At 41.4% G+C, this 21,957-nt stretch overlaps 2 protein-coding genes across 2 annotated transcripts in view; one reads left to right on the top strand and one right to left on the bottom strand.

Annotated features, from left to right (window-relative positions):
• The first annotated feature begins 498 nt into the window (after positions 1–498).
• RRP7A (ribosomal RNA processing 7 homolog A) lies at positions 499–12,802 on the top strand. Its single transcript, XM_053721332.1, has 7 exons — positions 499–587; positions 1,612–1,754; positions 3,302–3,427; positions 5,446–5,569; positions 6,257–6,354; positions 10,231–10,429; positions 12,503–12,802. The coding sequence occupies exons 1-7, from the start codon at positions 536–538 to the stop codon at positions 12,586–12,588; spliced, it is 828 nt and encodes a 275-aa protein (XP_053577307.1). The 5' UTR covers positions 499–535; the 3' UTR covers positions 12,589–12,802.
• The window catches only part of SERHL2 (serine hydrolase like 2), a 109,241-nt gene continuing 100,021 nt past the window's right edge, over positions 12,738–21,957 (bottom strand). The window contains exons 11-13 of the mRNA XM_053721331.1: positions 17,071–17,147; positions 14,931–15,024; positions 12,738–14,114 (exon numbers count right to left, since the gene is read on the bottom strand). Of these exons, the coding sequence (XP_053577306.1) occupies positions 13,995–14,114; positions 14,931–15,024; positions 17,071–17,147 (291 nt within the window). The 3' untranslated portion in view covers positions 12,738–13,994. The remainder of the gene's footprint in view (positions 14,115–14,930; positions 15,025–17,070; positions 17,148–21,957) is intronic.

The following is a 21,957-nucleotide window of genomic DNA, read 5'->3' as shown; positions in this document are numbered from 1 at the left end:
TGTGTACCAGTTTATCTGTGAGTGCCAGTGTGTGTACCAGTTTATTTGTGGGTGCCAGTGTGTGTACCAGTTTATCTGTGCCAGTGTGTGTACTAGTTTATCTGTGCCAGTGTGTGTACCAGTTTATCGGTGAGTGCCAGTGTGTGTAGTAACTAGTTTATCTGTAAGTTCCAGTGTGTTTACCAGTTTATCTGTGCCAGTGTGTGTACCAGTTTATCTGTGCTAGTGTGTGTACCAGTTTATCTGTGAGTGCCAGTGCGTGTACCAGTTTATCTGTGCCAGTGTGTGTACCAGTTATCTGTGCCAGTGTGTCCAGTTTATCTGTGAGTGCCAGTGTGTGTACCAGTTTATCTGTGCCAGTGTGTGTACCAGTTTATTTGGGTGTATAATATGGAATGACTGCTGTGAATAGTGAGGGGCTGTTATGGCTTGTTGAGTTATTTATAAGCAACCAGATCTAAATGTGGTTTTCAGATTCCGCACTACAACACCCAGAAGGCCGTCTGTGTGTAGCCGGAAATGACGTTACAGAAACATGGCTCCTTCCAAGGATGTTGGCACGCTTGTTGCCCCGGCCGGGTATACAGGTGGGTATGAGGCGCAGTAGCGAGACCCTGATGCCATGTTATTAACCCCTGGTCGTCCGCGTCGTGTAGGCTGTCAAGCAGGAGGTTTAATACGATGTTTTGCAGCCTTTGTCGGAAGCCTGGAGTGTAGAATCCGTATCCGTCGGATATTTGGTTAATAATGCGAAGCGCAGTAACCGTCTCTGGCTACCAGTGAGTTAATATGTGATGTGGAACAGTTCTTTCTGGCACGGAAGGGGTTATTAGATGTGTAGCAACTCTGGCAAACAAGAGGCTAATAATTTGCTGGGTAGAAGCGCTTTCTGACATGCAAGGGGTTAATGTGATTTTTATTAGCCTTGTTGACTAATAATAATGATATGATGTGTAGTAAGTCTCCCTTGTGGTCAAAGGGTTAATGTGATGTGTATTAGCCTTATTGACTAATAATAATACGATGTGTAGTAAGTCTCCCTGGTGGCCAAGGGGTTAATGTGATGTGTTTTAGCCTTATTGACTATTAATAATAGGATGTGTAGTGATTCTCTCTGGTAGCCAAGGGGTTAACAAGGTGTGTAGCTGCGCTCTTTGTTGACTTAAAAAATAATAATGTGATGTTACTTTCTGATAAACAAGGGGTTTGTGTAATATTACTCCTTTTAGACAAATACAGTGTTAATGTGATGTGTAGAGGTCCCCTCTAGCAGTTAATCGGTTAATAATATACATTGTCACCATCCATGATTTGAAAGTAAAGAATTACAGATTTTTGGCAGGTTAGAGGTTAAACTAGCTATACGCACAAGTACTGCAGTGCCTTGGGTCCCAGGTGCCAACCTTCCTCATAGCTGATCATCCAGTGTATACATCTGTGATGGGGTTGTGCTGCCTCATAATTAGCCCCTGGTACCCTATATGCCAATAACACTAGCTGCCTGCACCACTATTGGCATATGTGACCTATAAAACTGACCTAACCAGTTGTTGTGAACGAGCGTTAGAGAGGAGACTTCTGTGTAATACAACTGCTCCTCTATGTATCTAGCTGTCCCACTGAAGTTTTCTGAGGAGCGGCGAACACATCACTACTTGTATGTCAAAGAACACAAAGTACGAGAGGATTTGGACCCTGCGCGGCCTCAGGACCGGACTCTGTTTGTCATCAATGTCCCCCCATACTGTACAGAGGTGAGTAAAGGCGTAAGATACAGCACACTCAGGGTGGGACTCTTGTCTATTAATGCTGGGCTTTATATATGCCACCATATAATAATTTGTAATAATGTGGGAGATAGGGACTGATGAGGCTGGAGGGGGCTTTAATGAATCAGGTACCTAGAATAACACAGGGACAGATGAGACTGGAGGGAGCTTTAGTGAATCAGATACATAGTTTAACACAGGGACAGGTGAGGCTGGAGGGAGCTTTAGTGAATCAGGTACATAGAATAACATAGGGACTGATGAGGCTGGAGGGGGCTTTAATGAATCAGGTACCTAGAATAACATAGGGACAGATGAGGCTGGGGGGAGCTTTAATGAATCAGGTACCTAGAATAACTTAGGGACAGGTGAGGCTGGAGGGAGCTTTAGTGAATCAGATACATAGAATAACACAGGGACAGGTGAGGCTGGAGGGAGCTTTAGTGAATCAGGTACATAGAATAACATAGGGACTGATGAGGCTGGAGGGGGCTTTAATGAATCAGGTACCTAGAATAGCACAGCCTGGGACAGGTGAGGCTGGAGGGAGCTTTAGTGAATCAGATACATAAAATAACACAGGGACAGGTTAGGCTGGAGGGAGCTTTAGTGAATCAGATACATAGAATAACACAGGGACAGGTGAGGCTGGAGGGAGCTTTAGTGAATCAGGTACCTAGAATAACATAGGGACAGATGAGGCTGGGGGGAGCTTTAATGAATCAGGTACCTATAATAACATAGGGGCAGGTGAGGCTGGAGGGGGCTTTAATGAATCGGGTACCTAGAATAACTTAGGGACAGGTGAGGCTGGGGGAGCTTTAATGAATCAGGTACCTAGAATAACATAGGGACAGGTGAGGCTGGGGGGAGCTTTAGTGAATCGGCTACATATAATAACATAAGGATAGGTGAGGCTGGAGGGAGATTTAGTGAATCAGTTACATAGAATAACATAAGGATAGGTGAGGCTGGAGGGAGCTTTAGTGAATCAGTTACATAGAATAACATAAGGATAGGTGAGGCTGGAGGGAGCTTTAGTGAATCAGCTACATATAATAACATAGGGACAGGTGAGGCTGAAGGGAGGTTTAGTGAATCAGATACATATAATAACATAAAGATAGGTGAGGCTGGAGGGACCTTAAGTGAATCAGGTACATAGAATAGCATAGGGACAGGTGAGGCTGGAGGGAGCTTTAGTGAATCAGGTACATAGAATAACATAGGGACAGGTGAGGCTGGAGGAGGTTTAGTGAATCAGGTGTTTTTTGTGTTTGTCTTATATTCAGTTATTTTTTTTATTGGTTTTCTAATGTGTTACAAAAAAAGAACATAGGAACTGTTGAGGTGCACAGTATTACTAATCTTACATAAAAGCCATAGTGTTGGTTAGTCAGCCCCAAAGAATCTAGGGGGCGGGTTAATATGCAGATATATGTAAATTATAGGAAGCTGCAGCTCCGCCCCTGCAGATTAGACCTATGAAGCTTTACACACGTGTTATATTAATTCAGTCTATGTTCATCCAGAAAAGCCTGTCCCAGATCTTCAGCCGCAGTTGTCCAGTGGTGTCTGTGGAACTACAGGAAAAACCAGGACCAGCCGAGGGGGATCCAAAAACAGAGTCCAGATATTTTGATATGAAATCCCCAAAGGTCAGAGAGATCCCACATGTAACCAACTCTGTTTACGGTGTATTTAAAGGGACATGACATACCATATTGTTTCTGTGCAAACCTTTCCAATTTACTTATTTTATCAAAATGATTTTGTTCTCTTGGTATCCTGTTTTAAGAAAAGAAGTAGGAAGGCTGAGGTTAGTGCACGTCTGGAACATAAGGCAGCAAGTTTATGCCCCTGCTGCAGCCACCCAGTGCTTCTTGCAAAAGGGCAGCCAAATACTACCCTAGGCACGTGAACGCTGCCTGCCTAGATATTCTCTTGAATTAAGAATCCAGTGATTACGAAGCAAATTTGATAATTGAAGTAATTTGGATGTCCCTTTAAGATGGGGTAACATTTTAATATATTATATTTGGGAAGCTGTATATATTTTAATTACTTTTCCACCAAATTAATTTTAAATTTTTTTTTCTTGGAAAACAGTTTTTATATTTTGACAACTTTGGAAGTACTTTTTCTGTCTCATTTTGTCTTTCATGATTCAGATAGAGCAGCAAGTTTCTAATTTACTCCTATTTATATTATCAGTTTGTCTTCTTTCTCTGAATCTTTATTTGAAAAAGCAAGAATGTAAGCTTAAAGGGATAGTAACTTGATTACATATTCTACATATTTGTGATAAATACCTATTAATAATTCATGTCCTTTTCTTGATATTGCTCATCAAAAATCCTTATTTCACCAAACCCATGTTTTGCTCATTATGTGGGAGCTCTAACGATGTTCTAAGTAGAACAATAATGGTGGCACGCATGCGCATTTACTGTCTACGTTGAGTAACGCATGCGCATTTACTGTCTATGTTGAGTAACGCATGCGCATCTTGGTCCCGCCCTGTCTTCTCTTGTGACGCGTCACCAAATGCAGGGCGGACATTTGGCATGTGACGTAGTTATCGGTGGGCATGGTGCACCAGAGCGATGACGATTCACACTGCTAGCCCGGATCCCCCGCATTAGCGCTCCTTCTAGCTCATTTCACAGTGATTTATTGCTACTGTGTAAGGTGTATGCTTTGGGGTAAAGCTGCCCAGAAAGAGGTAATATTTGTGCAGCGATCAGTCTTCTGGGTCTACGTCATGATAGGGGACATTTTATTCCTATTTGTCAGCGCCTGTCTATGTTGTGGAGTTGGCTAAATCAAGGCTGATTATTGCTTCAGTGGTGACAGAATAAAAACATTAGTGCGCTGTGAGTAATCAGTCAGCCTTGCCTCCCACAAATTAGCCCCACTGCTATGAATATTAAAATGAATTGGGCGGAACCGCTTCGCTATTGGATGGGGCACAGGAATTCATTTTACATAAACCCTGCCTATTTTATGGGCGGTCGTTGAAGCTCATTTTATACAAATTTGAAAGTTAAATTTAATATATTAAGAATCTTCGTTTCAGCAAAAAAGTAGGTTGATTTTATATAATATATTTATACAATTATAATAATGTCTTATTTTCGCTACGTTTTGCAAAGATTTTTTAACCCTTTAAGATCCGGCCCTTTTTTGGTTCAGCGCCTGGGTAACGCTTACTGATTGGTGACTAAATGTAGCGCTAGCCAGGGTGCTGAACCAATGATGGACTGGCTCCTAAGCTTACATTCCTGCTTTTTCAAATAAAGATACCAAGAGAACAAAGAAAAAATGATAATAGGAGTAAATTAGAAAGTTGCTTAAAATTGCTGCTCTAGCTGAGTCATGAAAGGAAAATTTAAGTTCAGTGTCCCTTTAAGAAATTAGTTGTTTGTACCTTTTATTTTCCTTTTTGTGTTTGTAGTCAGAAGAGTGTAATTAAATTGTTTTTTGTTTTTTTTTCATTTTTTTTAAACTTTTATTTGCAAAGCACAATTTTTACAAATTGATTGCAGTAATAAGTTGTGTGTGACCGCCCTTTCTTTTTGTACTAATAAATCTCTGTGATTGGATGATTTCTCTGTGTGCTTGTTTCTGTGCTGCCGTTCCTCTGAACCGTGCATTTTTCTCTCTTATTCTACAGGGTTTTAAAGTGGCTTATGTAGTGTTTAAAAAAGCATCAGGGGTTCGACAATTTAATTCCACAAAATTCCACACTCCGCTTGTGTTGTCTGAAAAAGACGATTCAATAAAGACTGGAATCTGCAGTAAGTATAACAGCACAAACTGTGTCCCTCTACCTAACCGCAATAGCAACATATTTATTAAGGTCTTTGTTCTTGTGGGTGCACGACAAGCATATGGCTGTATGCCACGTGCACTCTCATTCACTGTACCTGTGTTGTGTCAGCAAACTGAGCTGCTGCAAGATGCATATGTGGATGGGTGGGTGTGGTATACAGCTGTATGCTGCACAGCTTACGCTTACAACCACATCTAACTGTAAACAAAATGCACAGACGCCACTGCTCCTGTAGACTGATCCGTTTTACTGGCCTGGACCTGTGCGTCACTGGTTGCCAACAGCCTCCATATCTTCCCCGTTAAGCACAAGTGGCTCATTCAGGAAGTGACAGATTAAGCGCCTGCGCTCAGGAGCATCCTGGGAACAAGTGACATCTTTATACGGCTGTGATATAGAGATTGTTGTGTATTAGGTCATGTGCGCAGCTCTCACGACCAGGAGTCACTGTGCATTTACACTAATCTGTACTTCCCTGTTTAGCACAAGTGGCTCATTCAGGAAGTGACAGATTAAGCGCCTGCGCTCAGGAGCATCCTGGGAACAACATCTTTATACGGCTGTGATATAGAGATTGTTGTGTACTAGGTCATGTGCGCAGCTCTCGCGGCCAGGAGTCACTGTGCATTTACACTAATCTGTTCTTCCCCAGAGTGGATAGCAGAGTATGCGGCGTCTCTCACGGACACGGAGCACCTGCAGGATGAGATTGATGCCTTTATGAAGGAGTATGACGAGAAGGTTGCCGAGGTAACGGGGGGGTTCTGTTGTTGGCATCTTTGGACACTCTGATCTTCAGCACATGCTGATTGGTTCATAGTGCGCACACATTTCTTAGCATCGTCCTAGGTTCAGGAATGGGGAAAAAGGCACCAGTTTCACTTAAAGTGATGGTAAATTCTGCCCTTTATAAAATCAGATCCGGAATGTTATATGGAGTTTTTCATTGGTTGTAAAGAAGATGCGCTATAACTTGCTTTTAAATAAAGATATGAAATTCAAATAAACCGCGCTCGACCGCCCACTTCAATAGCAATTATTTCTGTTAGTTAACAGTTTGAAATGTTGTCCAATTAGCACTTTTGTTGTAGCTAGAGCGCTGATTGTAGAACAATTTAAATTGTTGGCTCACAGAAAAATGTACTATTGAAGTGGGCGGTCGAGTGCGGTTTATTTGAATTTCATATCCATATTAAAAAGTAAGTTATAGCGCAACTTCATTACAACTGATGAATTAAATTCCATCTAAAATATCACTAACATTCTGGATTTGTTTTTAAAAAGGGAGAGTTTAGTCAGGAATTTTTGGAAGCAACGGTGATTACTATTCCTAAACCCCAAAAAGACCCATCCTTATGCTCCAATTACAGGCCAATCTCCTTGATTAATTTAGACATTAAAATTTATGCTAAACTATTTGCTACACGTATCTCTAAATTACTCCCGAACCTCATAAACTTAGACCAAGTAGGATTTATCCCTCACCGCGAGGGGCCAGACAATACTAGACGTCTCCTAAACATCTGCACCGAATCCACCAGACTAAATAGGCCATTCTCTGTTATCTCATTAGATGCAGAGAAGGCTTTTGACCGTGTTAGATGGTCCTACTTATGGGAAACTCTTAAAATTTTTGGTTTCCCAGATCAAATTATCAAAGCGATACAGGCTCTTTATTCCACTCCCACAGCAGTAGTTAGAGGCCTAGGCTTTGCTTCACCCCCCTTCCCAATTTCTAATGGCACCAGACAAGGGTGTCCACTCTCACCCCTACTCTTTGCCCTGGCAATCGAGCCACTAGCAGAACAAATTAGACAAGATAAAAAAATCGATGGCATTCGCCTACATGGCACAATTCACAAGATTGCACTCTTTGCAGACGACATTACTATATTCTCGTCAGACCCCCTATCTTCATTCCCGAGACTGATAGAAATCTTAAACTCCTTTGGAGACATGTCACTCTACAAATTAAATCTAGATAAAACAGAAATCTACACCTGGGGAATCCCACAGAACACAGTTGACACCCTCAAGGTCCAATACAGAGTACACTGCGTCAATAACTTCATCTCCCACTTAGGTGTTAAGATATCGAACAATATCCCTCAGATGATCAAAGACAACTATCTGCCCCTCTTAACCGAACTGCGTACTTTGAAAGACAAATGGGACTATACTCACATTTCATGGATAGGTAGGTTAACAGCCCTTAAGATGTCCTTTCTACCTAAAATTACTTATTTATTTAGATGTCTCCCTCTCCGTATCCCGGGATATCTCCTTCACCAATTTCAGAGTGAATTTACAAAATATATATGGCAGCACAAACCCCCCAGAGTGGCGCACAAAATCCTTCAAAGCCCCCTTAGTAGAGGAGGTATAGCCTCCCCATCAATAACTAGGTATTATGAAGGAGCCATGCTCACCCATATCTCACAATGGGGTGCTAAAGACTCTCCTAGTAAATGGAAAACCATAGAACAAGCCTCCCTCCCAAATCATATATTTCTGCCCGACTTAATTTGGATTCCGGCCCACCTAAGGCGTACCACAGACATTAGCAATAACATAATACGAGAATGCCTTGCCATATGGGACAAGCTTAGACATTATCCACACGTCGCCCCACACCCTTCGCCTATTACTCCCTTGACAGGTCTCCTACAAGGCTTACCTGACTCTCATCCTTATGGCTGGACTAGAATTGGAATACAAACTGTAGCTGACCTTTGGGTTACTTCACCAACCCCGCGCTTTATGACACTCTCAGAAATAAAGGCAGATTCCAACTTACCCAGGTACATGACATACGAATACACAAGACTAAAGAGCTTTCTTACTAGCTGGGGATTCCAACCTGAGCTACACCGACCCCGTACACTCTGGGAAACGACTTGGCAACAAGGTAACAAATTACACAGACCTTTATCAATGCATTACACTTTAATAGGAAGCACAGACCCTGAGAACAAACTTCCTCACTTACTCACTTGGGAATCAGTCCTGAACCTGAATCTGACCCCACAAGTATGGCAATACGTAATTTCCCACACTAAAAAAGCACTGCACTGTGTCACACTCTTTGAAACATATTATAAACTCTTAACGAACTGGTACCTTACCCCTGCGAGACTTAATAAAATGTTTGTCTCGGCCTCTCCCCTATGCTGGCGCAATTGTGGAAAAAAAGGAGACTCCCTACACATATGGTGGGAATGCCCCAAGCTAAAACCCTTATGGAGTACATGCTTCCGTACGCTAGGGAGATTAGGCATAACACTTCCTATAACCCCTTCTAATGCCCTCTTGCACATAGGCATCACTAAACTACCCAAGCACCAAGCATACCTAGCAATTTATTTGCTAACAGCTACTAAAGCGACAATAGCCAAGGCATGGAAAACTGTGACGCCCCCAAAATGGTCATGCATTCTAAACTATATGGCATATATCTACAATATGGAGAAACCTATCTTTTCCTCTATAAATAATTCAGACCTATTTGAATTAGTGTGGGCAGATTGGCAATCTAACCACACCACTACTTGGGCCCCGAACACTAAACACACACTAGGCAACCCTCCCCAAGTACCACCCGCATATGAACCAAATCCCTGCCTCTAGCAATTACCCTCCCGTTCCTCTTTCCCTAATCTCTTCCCCCCACCCCAATTAACCCACCCCACTTGACTTGAGCTATATTCCGTTCACTTTTTCATTTCAGGAACGCATTCTAACTTGACATATTTTTGAATGTTCCAATTTTTCTGTTCATACTGTCTGTAGGAGCCTACGTGCTCCAAATTATTTAATATGTCACTGTTGTATCTGAGAAATCTTTACCAATAAAAACTTGAAATTTAAAAAAAAAAAAAAAAAAAAAAAAAAAGGGAGAGTTAACCACGAGTTCTTGTGATTAATAAAGCATTTTTTCTGTTTGTGTTGCGCAGTCGACCAGTGAGCATTGAATTATAACTTAGTGTTAGTTGTACATCTTGTTAGTTTTACTTTAAACAGATTTTTTTTTTCTCATGCAGAAAGTATTTTTTAATGTGTTTAAAAGCGCATACAACACCTTTTGGGGACTTCAGTACTCTTAAAATAAATGAACATACCATTCAAAGGTGAAAACGTTTAGAATACATTAACGCCATGTTTGCTGCAATTGTTTTATAACAGCTATCACTTGCGGCTGTATTTGAAGGAGACAGTCCGGATTTAATACCGTTGGCACAACTTGCATTGTTTTTAAAAAGTTATAATCATTTTTCGATATCTTTAGCTGTATAGCACCCTCACATCACATTCTCTTATTGCATTGTTTTGCAGTGTCGTGTCTTATCACCTCTGCTGAGGCCATTTAGGGACAAATATATAGCAAGGTTAGGCTTGTGAAGTCTGCAGTGTGCGCTTGCAATTCTCAGTACTGGAAAACCCACAATGGGAGAAATAAATAATATTAGAATCTCAGTGTTTCATGTTCTGCCATTTAATATATTTGATAGAACGTTTTTGAGTACAGTGTCCCTGTCACATGTTCCATAGCCCCAGCGTAACTGTCACTAAAATGTTGTTTATTTTCCTGGCCCTTCTGTGACGCCTGTCCCTGTATCATTGCCTCAGGAAGAGGAGAAGGCAGCAGAAGAGGAAGGGGTGCCAGACGAGGAAGGGTGGGTGAAGGTGACAAGAAAGGGCCGGCGTCCTGGCCTGGCGCGCACCGAGGCCACAAACATCAGAGTGCTGGAACGGGAGAAGCGGAAGAGAGCGCGGAAAGAACTGCTTAACTTCTATGCCTGGCAGCACCGGGACACCAAGAGAGAACGTGAGTGGTTATTGTGTCTAGGCGACCCACAGCGTCGCCTAGAGGGTAACAAGGGTTCAGTGGGACAGGCTGAGCTCTTGGGGGTCCACAGATGGCATGGGTTAAACAGTAACATGTTTATTATAAGTGATGATGCTGCAACAGGAAGGCTTTTAGCTTAAGGGGAGCGAATGTTTCCTTGTTTCATGTAGTTGTAACTTCATATACAGACATGGCGACAGATACAGTCTGGCGGCATTATTTTTCCAACATACACACCTAAATATACTGTATATATACACAAACGCATAAGTACAATATATATATATATATATATACACACACACATACTTGTGCAAACCTGCAGTTGAAGAGCTTGATAAATCGAGTCCTTATTGGGACACTGAACCCAATTTTTTTTTTTTATGATTCATATAGAGAAGCAATTTTAAGCAACTTTCTCATTTACTTTATCAATTTTCCTTCGTTCTCTTGCTATCTTTATCTTTTATTTTATGACGTCACTGACCCCTGAATCGATGCAGCATCGTTAACGACTGCATCGCAACGGCGATTCATTTTGGCACCCCTATTCAGCACCATGGATAGCGCTTGCTTATTTGTGGCTACATTTACCCACTAATAATCAAGCATAACCCAGGTTCTCAATCAAAAATGGGCTTGCTCCTATGCATCACATTTCTGCTATTTAAATAAAGATAGCAAGAGAATGAAGAAAAATTGATAATAGGAGTAAATTAGAAAGTTTCTTAAAATTGCTGCTCTGTCTGAATCATGAAAGAAAATGGGTTTAGTGTCCCTTTAAAGGGAGAGTCTAGTCAAAATTAAAGTTTTTTTTTATTATTCATATAGAGCAACATTTTAATCTACGCCTATTATCAATTTTCTTCGTTCTCTTAGCATCTATTTGAAAAAGCAAAAATGTAAGCTTAGGACCCGAAGCATTTTAGGTTCAGCACCCTGGGTAGCGCTTGCTAAATGTTACCACCAATTAGCCTCTTACCTGCTGTGTATATGTAGTGAAGATATGGACACAGAACTCACTGGTTTTAAGTGAAGCATTATCAAAACATTTAATAAAGTGACATTTTCCTCAGTCAGATAAATGGAAACTTAGTCCCTGAAATGTGTTCTGCTTTAAGAGAGAGTGGCGTCCGTAATAATACAGGCTATAGGGTTTAAATAGTATAGGGTTAGCACCTATATAGGTTAAAAAATTGGGTTTTAGAATTATTGTATGGTATACAGTCCTCTCAAATGAAATGGAACAATAGATATATATATATATATATATATATATATATATATATTGTGGTCACAACTATTCAAAAGAATTCAAAGTTCTTTAGCAGGAATTGTTGGGTGATTTTTTGCTGTTTTTAACACTTATCCCAGTTTAATGATCAGCCAGTTTTGTTTGTATCCAAACAAAAGTGGTACTAAATTGTATCCAATGTTTATGGTATAGTCGTTCTGTGATAGGGTGGTGTAAACCCTTTTGTGAGAGTAATTTAAACAGTACCTGTTCCTCTGATTCAATTTGAATCATTGCTGAGGTGTTGGGAATTTTCGCTCGGGTATGTTGGATATTGAAACAGACAGCTGATTTGAAGCTGGTCTGTAAGTGTCAGACGGAGTACAACAACCTGAGATTATGATTTGTGAGCTCAGGGTGCAGGGCATGTCAGTAACCCCGAACAAGCGAGTATTGGGGTGATTTATCACGCTGCCTCTGAGGTGTGGAGAGGCAAATTATGAGGTTGAAACTCACTCATGTACATGCACAGCAAAGCTTCTTAAAGGGAATGTTTACCCAAAAACTTTCTCTCCTTTAATTTGTTCCCAATAATCCATTTTACCTGCTGGAGTGTATTAAATTGTTTACAAATTGCCCCTTAGCCTTCATATTGGCATTTGAAGCTGATTGTGCCTGTAGTGTCCCTACCTATACTGAAACTATTTCACAGTGAACTGTCCTTTTAATAAATATACCCCATAGTCTATTAGAAATTCCCTTAAAACGTGTGACAGGTGTTGTTACATAAAACCCTCGTATCTCTTGTCTGTTCTCAGATCTCGCCGAGCTCCGGAAGAAGTTTGAAGAGGACAAACAGAAGATCGCACTCATGCGGGCACAGAGGAAGTTCCGCCCGTACTGATGAAGGGGAAATGGCTGAGGGTCACATACCGTCCTGTGTGCCCAGACTGATATTGTTTGTGTGATTTGCACAGGAGCCTCTTGCATGCAGCAGAGGCCGTTCTAGTCCTGCTGCACGTTATATGGGACACAAAGACTCTACATACAACATTAAGTGTGGAATTAAATCTTTATAGAGAAAATAAATGAACCTGTACCAGCAGCTGATGACTTGATACACCCCGTGTGAGGTAGCTTTACTGCAGATCGGGCTGTGACTCTGTACCTGCTCCTCTGGGTAGCGATTCCTGGCACTCGCTATTAGCTGCGTCTCACACAATGTCACTGTAGATTATACGTTTTTATTCTTTTAGGGCTCATATAAAAACAAATGACCACACTGGCTGTGCACTTTCTCTGCTGTGTGCCCCTCTGGAAGGGGCATAAACAGGGTACTAACGGCAATGTGGTTTCATTCCCTCACTCGGCACAAACTTAATCAAAATCTGATAGTGTGTCTCTTCCTATCGGAAAAGTGATAAGCAGTGTTTTTACTCTTACACCTGATGCAGCAGTGACCTAGGAAACTACTTCTGACTACTCTCACACTAGCTTCCAAAACAACTGACTCAGGAATAACTTTGTAGGAAGACAGAGTGTGCTGGGTGCACAGCTTTTACCCTTAAATAAATCCCAGTAAGAGAAGCCTGAAACTGTGATATAAAACTGGTTTAACTGGAAGACACTGTCACAGTTCTCCACCTTTGTTCTAGTCTTCAAAGGCTACACTCTGGGTGGGCTGTACTGCAAAATCCTGTATGACCCGGTGGGGGTACTGAGGCTGTAAGGGAGGATGGGGAGTGCTGACGATTGAGGTGTGAGGCAGTGGTGGGTGCTGATCAGTCAGGTATGAGGCTGTGCAGCAATGGACAAGTCGATATGAGTGCTGGAGGGGAGTGCTGACTAATCAGGTGTAAGGGCAGGGAGCTGGTATAGATAAGTCAGTTTGAACACAAGGTGGTGACGCTGACCAGTCGTTATGAGGCAGTGAGGGGTGCTGACCTGTCAGGTATGAGGCTGTGGTGGATATTGACCAGTTGATTATAAGGCTGTGAGGGCAGGGTGGGGATACGGACCAGTTGACATGAGGCTGAGTGAGGAATAATGACCAGTCAGTATAAGGTGAGGGTATGGACCAGTGAGAGGTGGTACTTAGTAGTGCATGAGTTGGCAAGGAATGAGCAGAGATGTTGCCTGTACACACGTTTTACAATTGAGTCTTTTGGCGATTACGAGTTTACAACTGAAATCTCTGGAGTTTGGTGACTAATAAGAGGTGCTTCTCTGCAGTCTTTTTGTCACCAGTAGGGAGTGCTTCTCAGCTCATTAGGCTACACTGGATATTCAGGTTAATCTTCTCCCTTCTTCTTAAAGATGCGAATGGAGATGACAATTTTCCTGTAGTTGACCCTTTATTATTTCAGCTACTTTCTCAGGTTCATTCAAATGAACAAAATGGTTTCCATTGATCATGGTTACCTGGCAGCGCTGGGGAGAAACACACAACATTAGATACACAGCACTAGTCACAGAATTGGTACAAGCACTAGCAGCACGACTGGCTGATTACAAATGCTGGGTTTGGTTCACCAAGGACTACATCAGTCTCACAAACTCCTATGCAGCTGATTCACTAAGGAACAAAAGAAGGCTGAGCTTTAGTGATATTCGCCAAATGTGCTAAAGTCTCAGCAGCCAAACACGGACACTGCCAAAGCTTTACAGAAACCTGTTTTATACAGATCACTTGTGACAGGATCGTCCAGTGTCATCCTTAAACAATGGAGATAAACTGGCTGTGAATATCCCATAAAGCATCTTAAAGGGACACTATACCCAAAATATTTCTTTCGTGATTCAGATTGAGCATGCAATTTTAAGCAACTTTCTAATTTACTATTATTATCAAATTTTCTTCGTTCTCTTGCTATCATTATTTGAAAAAGAAGGCATCTAAGCTTTTTTTTTTTTTTTTTTGGTTCAGTACTCTGGACAGCACTTTTTTTTATTGGCGGATGAATTTATCCACCAATCGGCAAGGACAACCCAGGTTGTTCACCAAAAATGGGCCAGCATTTAAACTTACATTCTTGCATTTCAAATAAAGATACCAAGAGAATTAAGACAATTTGATAATAGGAGTAAATTAGAAAGTTGCTTAAAATTTCATGCTCAATCTGAATCACGAAAGAAAATTTTTGGGTACAGTGTCCCTTTAAAGTGCCTCAACCACTGACCAAATCCCCATATCCGTAATTGTACTAGTATTGCACATTCAAGCCCACTATTTATTTACGTACTCACCTCCTTCAAGACTTCTTTATAACCGTTTATTAGCTTCTGTCCTATATCAGAATAAGCTCCCCGGGTGAGGTCCATTGGCAGCCCATCACCAGCTCTGAAAAAACATCACATTAGTTGGCTACGGGCATGTGCAGCAGCCAGACACAACAGTGCCTATAATCTGGGGGCATTCTAATGCTACTTATGGGGAAGGTTTACTAACAGCCTGTACTGTACACTTACAGTCACACAAGTCCCTATGTTGTTGTGCACGTACTAAAGCTCTCTCATCTGTCAATACTTAAAGAGACACTGAACCCACATTTTTTCTTTCATGATTCAGATAGAGCAGCAATTTTAAGCAACTTTCTAATTTACTCCTATTATCAATTTTTCTTCATTCTCTTACTATTTTTATTTGAAAAAGAAGGCATCTAAACTAAGGAGCCAGACAATTTTTGGTTCAGACAACTAGACAGCAGTTTTTTTATTGGTGGGTGAATTTTTTCCACCAATCAGCAAGAACAACCCAGGTTGTTCACAAAAATGGGCCGGCATCTAAACTTACATTCTTCCTTTTCAAATAAAGATACCAAGAGAATGAAGAAAATTTGATAATAGGAGTAAATTAGAAAGTTGCTGCTCTGAATCACAAAAGAAAAAATGTGGGTTCAGTGTCCCTTTAAGTGAATGAGCTGTATAAAATAACATACAGGCTGGAGAGAGCTTTAGTGGATCTGTTACATATAATAACATAAGGACAGGTGAGACTAGGAGCTTTAGTGAATCAGGTACATAAAATAACATAGGGACAGGTGAGGCTTGAGGAAGCTTTAGTGAATCAGGTACATAGAATAACATAGGGACAGGTGAGGCTGGAGGGAGCTTTAGTGAACCCGGTACATAGAATAACATAGGGACAGGTGAGGCTGGAGGGAGCTTTAGTGAATTAGGTACATAGAATAACAGGGACAGGTGAGGCTGGAGGGAGCTTTAGTGAATCAGGTACATAGAATAACATAGGGACAGGTGAGGCTGGAGGGAGCTTTAGTAAATCAGGTACATAAAATAACAGGGACAGGTGAGGCTGGAGGAAGCTTTAGTGAATCAGGTACATACAATAACAGGGACAGGTGAGACTAGGAGCTTTAGTGAATCAGGTACATAGAATAAGATAGGGACAGGTGAGGCTGGAGGGAGCTTTAGTGAATCAGGTACATACAATAACATAGGGACAGGTGAGACTAGGAGCTTTAGTGAATCAGGTACATAGAATAACATAGGGACAGGTGAGGCTGGAGGGAGCTTTAGTGAATCAGGTACATAAAATAACAGGGACAGGTGAGGCTGGAGGGAGCCTTAGTTAATCAGGTACATAGAATAACAGAGACAGGTGAGGCTGGAGGGAGCTTTAGTGAATCAGGTACATAGGGTCAGGTGAGGCTAGAGGGAGCCTTAGTGAATCAGGTACATAGAATAACGGACAGGTGAGGCTGGAGGGAGCCTTAGTGAATCAGGTACATAGAATAACATAGAGACAGGTGAGGCTGGAGGGAGCTTTAGTGAATCGGGTACATAGAATAACATAGGGACAGGTGAGGCTGGAGGGAGCTTTAGTGAATCAGATACATAGAATAACAGGGACAGGTGAGGCTGGAGGGAGCTTTAGTGAATCAGGCACATATAATAACATAGGACAGGTGAGGCTGGAGGGAGCTTTAGTGAATCAGATACATAGAATAACATAGGGACAGGTGAGGCTGAAGGGAGCTTTAGTGAATCAGGTACATATAATAACAGGGACAGGTGAGGCTGGAGGGAGCTTTAGTGAATCAGATACATAGAATAACAGGGACAGGTGAGGCTGGAGGGAGCTTTAGTGAATCAGGTACATAGAATAACATAGGGACAGGTGAGGCTGTTAGTGAATCAAGCACACTAAATGTTCCTGGATTACGTGACACGTGGTCATTATGTATGATCACAGTAACTCAGATTTAGATTTTTCTGTGGTTGCCATTTGCACACAGCAATAAAGACAGAAACTGGGTATAGTCACCAGGAATATGTAACATTTGATGTGCTCCCTGGGGAGATATAAGATGCTTAGCTCCCACACCCTCGGCCTACAACAGCAGTACTGTTTACCAGGTGAACTCACAGCACAATTTGGACGCTGGCCTGAATATTTTTCATGATCTCTAAGCACTGCTCCAATGAGAGGGGCGTTGCGTTGTTCTGGAAAAGAGAGACAATAGTTCAAAGTGAATGCTAAACACAGCTATACTGCTGTGAAAGTGACATGGGGGGGGGGGGGGGGTGATTGTTAAAGGGACATTAAACACTAAATAAATGCTAGATAGAATAATGCATTCAAAGAAAAGATTAGCCTGAGAATAACATGTGGATGTTTAAAGTTTCATTAGCTGTTTAAATATTGACAAAATAAGTGTAAAGCTTTAGTATCTATAAAACAATGGGAGCTGCCATGTTGTAACTTAGGTCACCTCTTCTGTGACCAATCAGGGACAGTTATAAATAGGTCACTAGAGTGTGCAGCCAATGGCTGTGTGGAATAGAACAGTGTTCTGCGCTTCCATTTCTAACAGGAACTGAAAAGCTCACAGCATGGGATTACAGGAAAAGGGGGACAAAATAAATATTGAAAGTATATTGCAGTTTTTTTTATATACAGTTAGGTCCGGAAATAATTGGACACTGACACAATTTTCATAATTCAGGCTCTGTACGGCACCACAATAAATTTCAAATGAAACAACCGAGATGCAATTGAAGTGCAGACTTTCATCTTTAATTCAAGGGGTTGAATACAAATATTGTATGAAACGTTTAGGAATTGCAGCCATTTTCATACACCGTCCCCTTAAGTCAGAGACTCAAATGTAATTGGACAAATGAACACAATCATAAATAAAATGTTCACTTTTGATACTTTGTTGAGAATCCTTTGCAGGCAATGACCGCTTGAAGTCTGGAATGCATGGACATCACCAAACGCTGGGTTTCCTCCTTTGTGATGCTTTGCAAGGCCTTTACTGCAGCTGTCTTCAGTTGTTGTTTGTGCGTGGCTCTTTCTGCCTATGCACGCTCGATCAGGTTGAGATCAGATGACTGACTCATCTTTTGCAGAATTTTCCCCTTCTTTGCCTTAAAAAACTGCTGGGTTGTTTTTGCAAGAATGTTTTGGGTCATTGTCCATCTGTAAAGTGAAGTCCAATCTACTTCGCTGAATGTGAGCAGACAATATATCCCTATACACTTCAGAATTCATCCGGCTGCTTCTGTCACATCATGTATAAACACAGTGACCCAGTGCCATTGGAAGCCATGCATGCCTGTGCCATCACACTGCCCCCACCGTGTTTTATGCTTCAGATCTTGAGCTTTTCCATACGTTTTTCTTCCCATTATTCTGGTACAGGTTGATCTTAGTTTCAGCTGCCTAAAGAATGCTGTTCCCAAACTGTGTTGGCTTTTTTAGATATTTTTTGGCAAGGTCTAATCTGGCCTTTCTATTCTTGAGGCTTATGAATAGTTTCCATCTTGTGGTGAACTCTCTGTGTTTGCTCTTGTGAAGTCTTCTCTTTATGGTAGACTTGGTTAATGATGATATGCTGACCTCCTGGAGAGTGTTCTTCACTTGGCTGGATGTTGTGAAGGGGTTTTTCTTTACCATGGAAAGGATCCTACGATCATCCACCACTGTTTTCTGTGGACATCCAGGCCTTTTTGTGTTGCAGAGCTCACCAGTGTGTTCTTTTTTTCTCAGAATGTACCTGTTGATTCAACCACTACTAATGTTCCTGCTATCTATCTGATGGATTTCTTTCTTCTTTTTGTTTCACTTGCATTGAGAGATCCTTTGAACGCATGTTGTGGGTTCACAGCAACAGCTTCCAAATGTGAATGCCACACCTGGAGTCAACGCCAGACCCTTTACCTGCATAAATGATGATGAAATAACGAAGGAATAACCTACACCTGTCCATGAAACAACTTTTGAGTCAATTGTCCTATTATTTTTGGTTCCTTGAAAAAGAGGGGGTTACATATTAAAGAGCTGTAATTCCTAAACCGTTCCTCCAATTTGTATGTGAATACCCTCAAATTAAAGCTGAGAGCCTGCACTTTAAACCCATATTCATTATCTAACTGTAACCTGAATTTATTTTGGTAAACAGCAGAAATAACAAAACGTGTGTCAGTGTCCAATTATTTCCGGACCTAACTATATATGATTTATCATTTTATTTTACGATCTCTAAGTGTTTAATGTTCCTTTAGTTTACTACTGAACTGTACAAAATGTCTTACCCCCTAATGACCAAGGACGTGCAGGGTACGTCCTACAAAAACTGGTACTTAATGACCAAGGATGTACCCTGCACGTCCTCAGAGTTTTCAAGTGCTGGAAGCGATCGTGCAATACCCTTTTAGAGCACACCGATGCAGAGAGGGCCACACCAGTGAAGGTGCTGATCATTGGTGGTGTGGGAGGGATACGAGGGAGGCGGTTGGGCCCATCGCTGACTTACTTCCTCCTTATGTGTGGATACTGTTCCGGCTGTGTGCCGAGAGCGCGCAAGGGGGGCAGGAGCAAGAGGGGGCGGGAGCGCACGCACGCTACTTAGTATGTTACTAAGCAAGGAGGGAGGGGGCATAAGTCTTGGGGAAAAGGATCTGGGAGGGGGCCAGCTACACTACAGTAAATTGATTTTGTAATAAAATAAAATAAAAAAACAATTTATGTAAGAACTTATCTGATAAATTAATTTCATATTGGCAAGAGTCCATGAGCTAGTGACGTATGGGATATACAAAGTTTCACAAACCTCAAAATGCCTATAAATAAACCCCTCACCACACCCACAATTCAGTTTAACAAATAGCCAAGTAGTTGGCTGATAAAGAAAGGAGTAAAAAGCATCAAAAAAAGGAAATTGGAAATAATTGTGCTTTATACAAAAAATCATAACCACCATAAAAAGGGTGGGTCTCATGGACTCTTGCCAATATGAAAGAAATTAATTTATCAGGTAAGTTCTTACATAAATGATGTTTTCTTTCATGTAATTGGCAAGAGTCCATGAGCTAGTGACATATGGGATAGTAATACCCAAGATGTGGAACTCCACAGAAGAGTCACTAGAGAGGGAGGGATAAAAATAATAACAGCCATTTTCCGCTGAAAAAATTAATCCACAACCCCACAAGACCAAGTTGCTGCTTTCTTAAAAGCCCACGAAGTAGAGACTGATCTATTAGAATGAGCTGTAATTCTCTGAGGGGGGCCTGACCCGACTCCAAATAAGCCTGATAAATCAAAAGCTTTAACCAAGAAGCATTCTGACCTTTCCTAGAACCAGAAAAGACAGCAAATAGACTAGAAGTAAGAGCTTTAAAATATTATGTTGAAGCTACAAAATATTTTAGGAAGACAACATCCAAAGAATGTAAGGATCTCTCCAAAGAATTCTTAGGATTAGGACACAAAGAAGGAACAACAATTTCTCTATTAATGTTGTTAAAATTCACAACTTTAGGAAGAAATTTAAATGAAGTCCGCAAAACTGCCTTATCCTGATGGAAAATCAGAAAAGGAGATTCACAAGAAAGAGCAGATAATTCGGAAACTCTTCTAGCAGAAGAGATTGCCAAAAGGAACAACACTTTCCAAGAAAGTAGTTTAATGTCCAAAGAATGCATAGGCTCAAATGGAGGAGCCTGTAAAGCCTTCAAACCAAATTAAGACTCCAAGGAGGAGAGATTGATTTAATGACAGGCTTGATACGGACCAAAGCCTGTACAAAACAGTGAATAACAGAACGAGCAGAGATTTGTCCCTTCAAGGAACTTACAGACAAACCTTTATCCAAACCATCCTGAAGAAACTGTAAAATTCTAGGAATTCTAAAAGAATGCCAGGAGAATTTATGAGAAAAACACCATGAAATATAAGTCTTCCAAACTCGATAATAAATCTTCCTAAAAACAGATTTATGAGCATGTAACATAGTATTAATCACTGAGTCAGAGAAACCTCTATGATTAAGCACTAAGCGTTCAATTTCCATACCTTCAAATTTAATGGTTTGAGATCCTGATGGAAAAACGGACCGTGAGACAGAAGGTCTGGTCTTAAAGGAAGTGGCCAAGGTTGGCAACTGGACATCGGAACAAGATCTGCATACCAAAACCTGTGAGGCCATGCTGGAGCTACCAGCAACACAAACGATTGTTCCATGATGATCTTGGAAATCACTCTTGGAAGAAGAACTAGATATAAGCAGGTTGGTTACACCAAGGAACTGCAAACGCATCCACTGTCTACGCCTGAGGATCCCCGGACCTGGACAGGTACCTGGGAAGTTTCTTGTTTAGATGGAAAGATCTATTTCTGGAAGACCCCACATCTAAACAATCTGAAAAAACACATCTGGATGGAGCGACCACTCCCCGGATGTAAAGTCTGACAGCTGAGATAATCCGCTTCCCAATTGTCTACACCTGGGAGATGAACCGAAGAAATTAGACAGGAGCTGGATTCCACCCAAGAAAGTATCCGAGATACTTCTTTCATAGCTTGAGGACTGTGAGTCCCACCCTGATGATTGACATATGCCACAGTTATGATATTGTCTGTCTGAAAACAAATGAACGGTTCTCTATTCAACAGAGGCCAAACCCCGAAGAGCCCTGAAAATAGCACGGAGTTCTAAAATATTGATTGGTAACCTCGCCTCTTGAGATTTCCAAACCCATTGTGCTGTCAGAGATCCCCAGACAGCTCCCCAACCTGAAAGACTTGCATCTGTTGTGATCACAGTCCAGGTTGGACGAACAAAAGAGGCCCCTTGAACTATACGATGGTGATCTAACCACCAAGTCAGAGAGAGTCGAACATTGGGATTTAAGGATATTAATTGTGATATCTTTGTATAATCCCTGCACCATTGATTCAGCATACAAAGCTGGAGAGGTCTCATATGAAAACGAGCAAAGAAAGGGGATCATGTCCGATGCTGCA

Source organism: Bombina bombina, chromosome 7 (assembly GCF_027579735.1).
Source record: "Bombina bombina isolate aBomBom1 chromosome 7, aBomBom1.pri, whole genome shotgun sequence".
In the NCBI taxonomy this organism is placed as follows: domain Eukaryota; kingdom Metazoa; phylum Chordata; class Amphibia; order Anura; family Bombinatoridae; genus Bombina; species Bombina bombina.
The sequence above is the reverse complement of the archived record's forward strand: the minus strand, read 5'-3'. Positions and strand labels throughout refer to the sequence as shown.

Excerpts from the sequence above, each read along its gene's own strand:
- RRP7A (XM_053721332.1), top strand. The coding sequence starts at position 536 with ATGGCTCCTTCCAAGGATGTTGGCACGCTTGTTGCCCCGGCCGGGTAT. Across the intron at positions 6,355-10,230 it reads ATGACGAGAAGGTTGCCGAG|GAAGAGGAGAAGGCAGCAGA; the intron begins GTAACGGGGGGG and ends TCATTGCCTCAG. Across the intron at positions 10,430-12,502 it reads CCGGGACACCAAGAGAGAAC|ATCTCGCCGAGCTCCGGAAG; the intron begins GTGAGTGGTTAT and ends GTCTGTTCTCAG.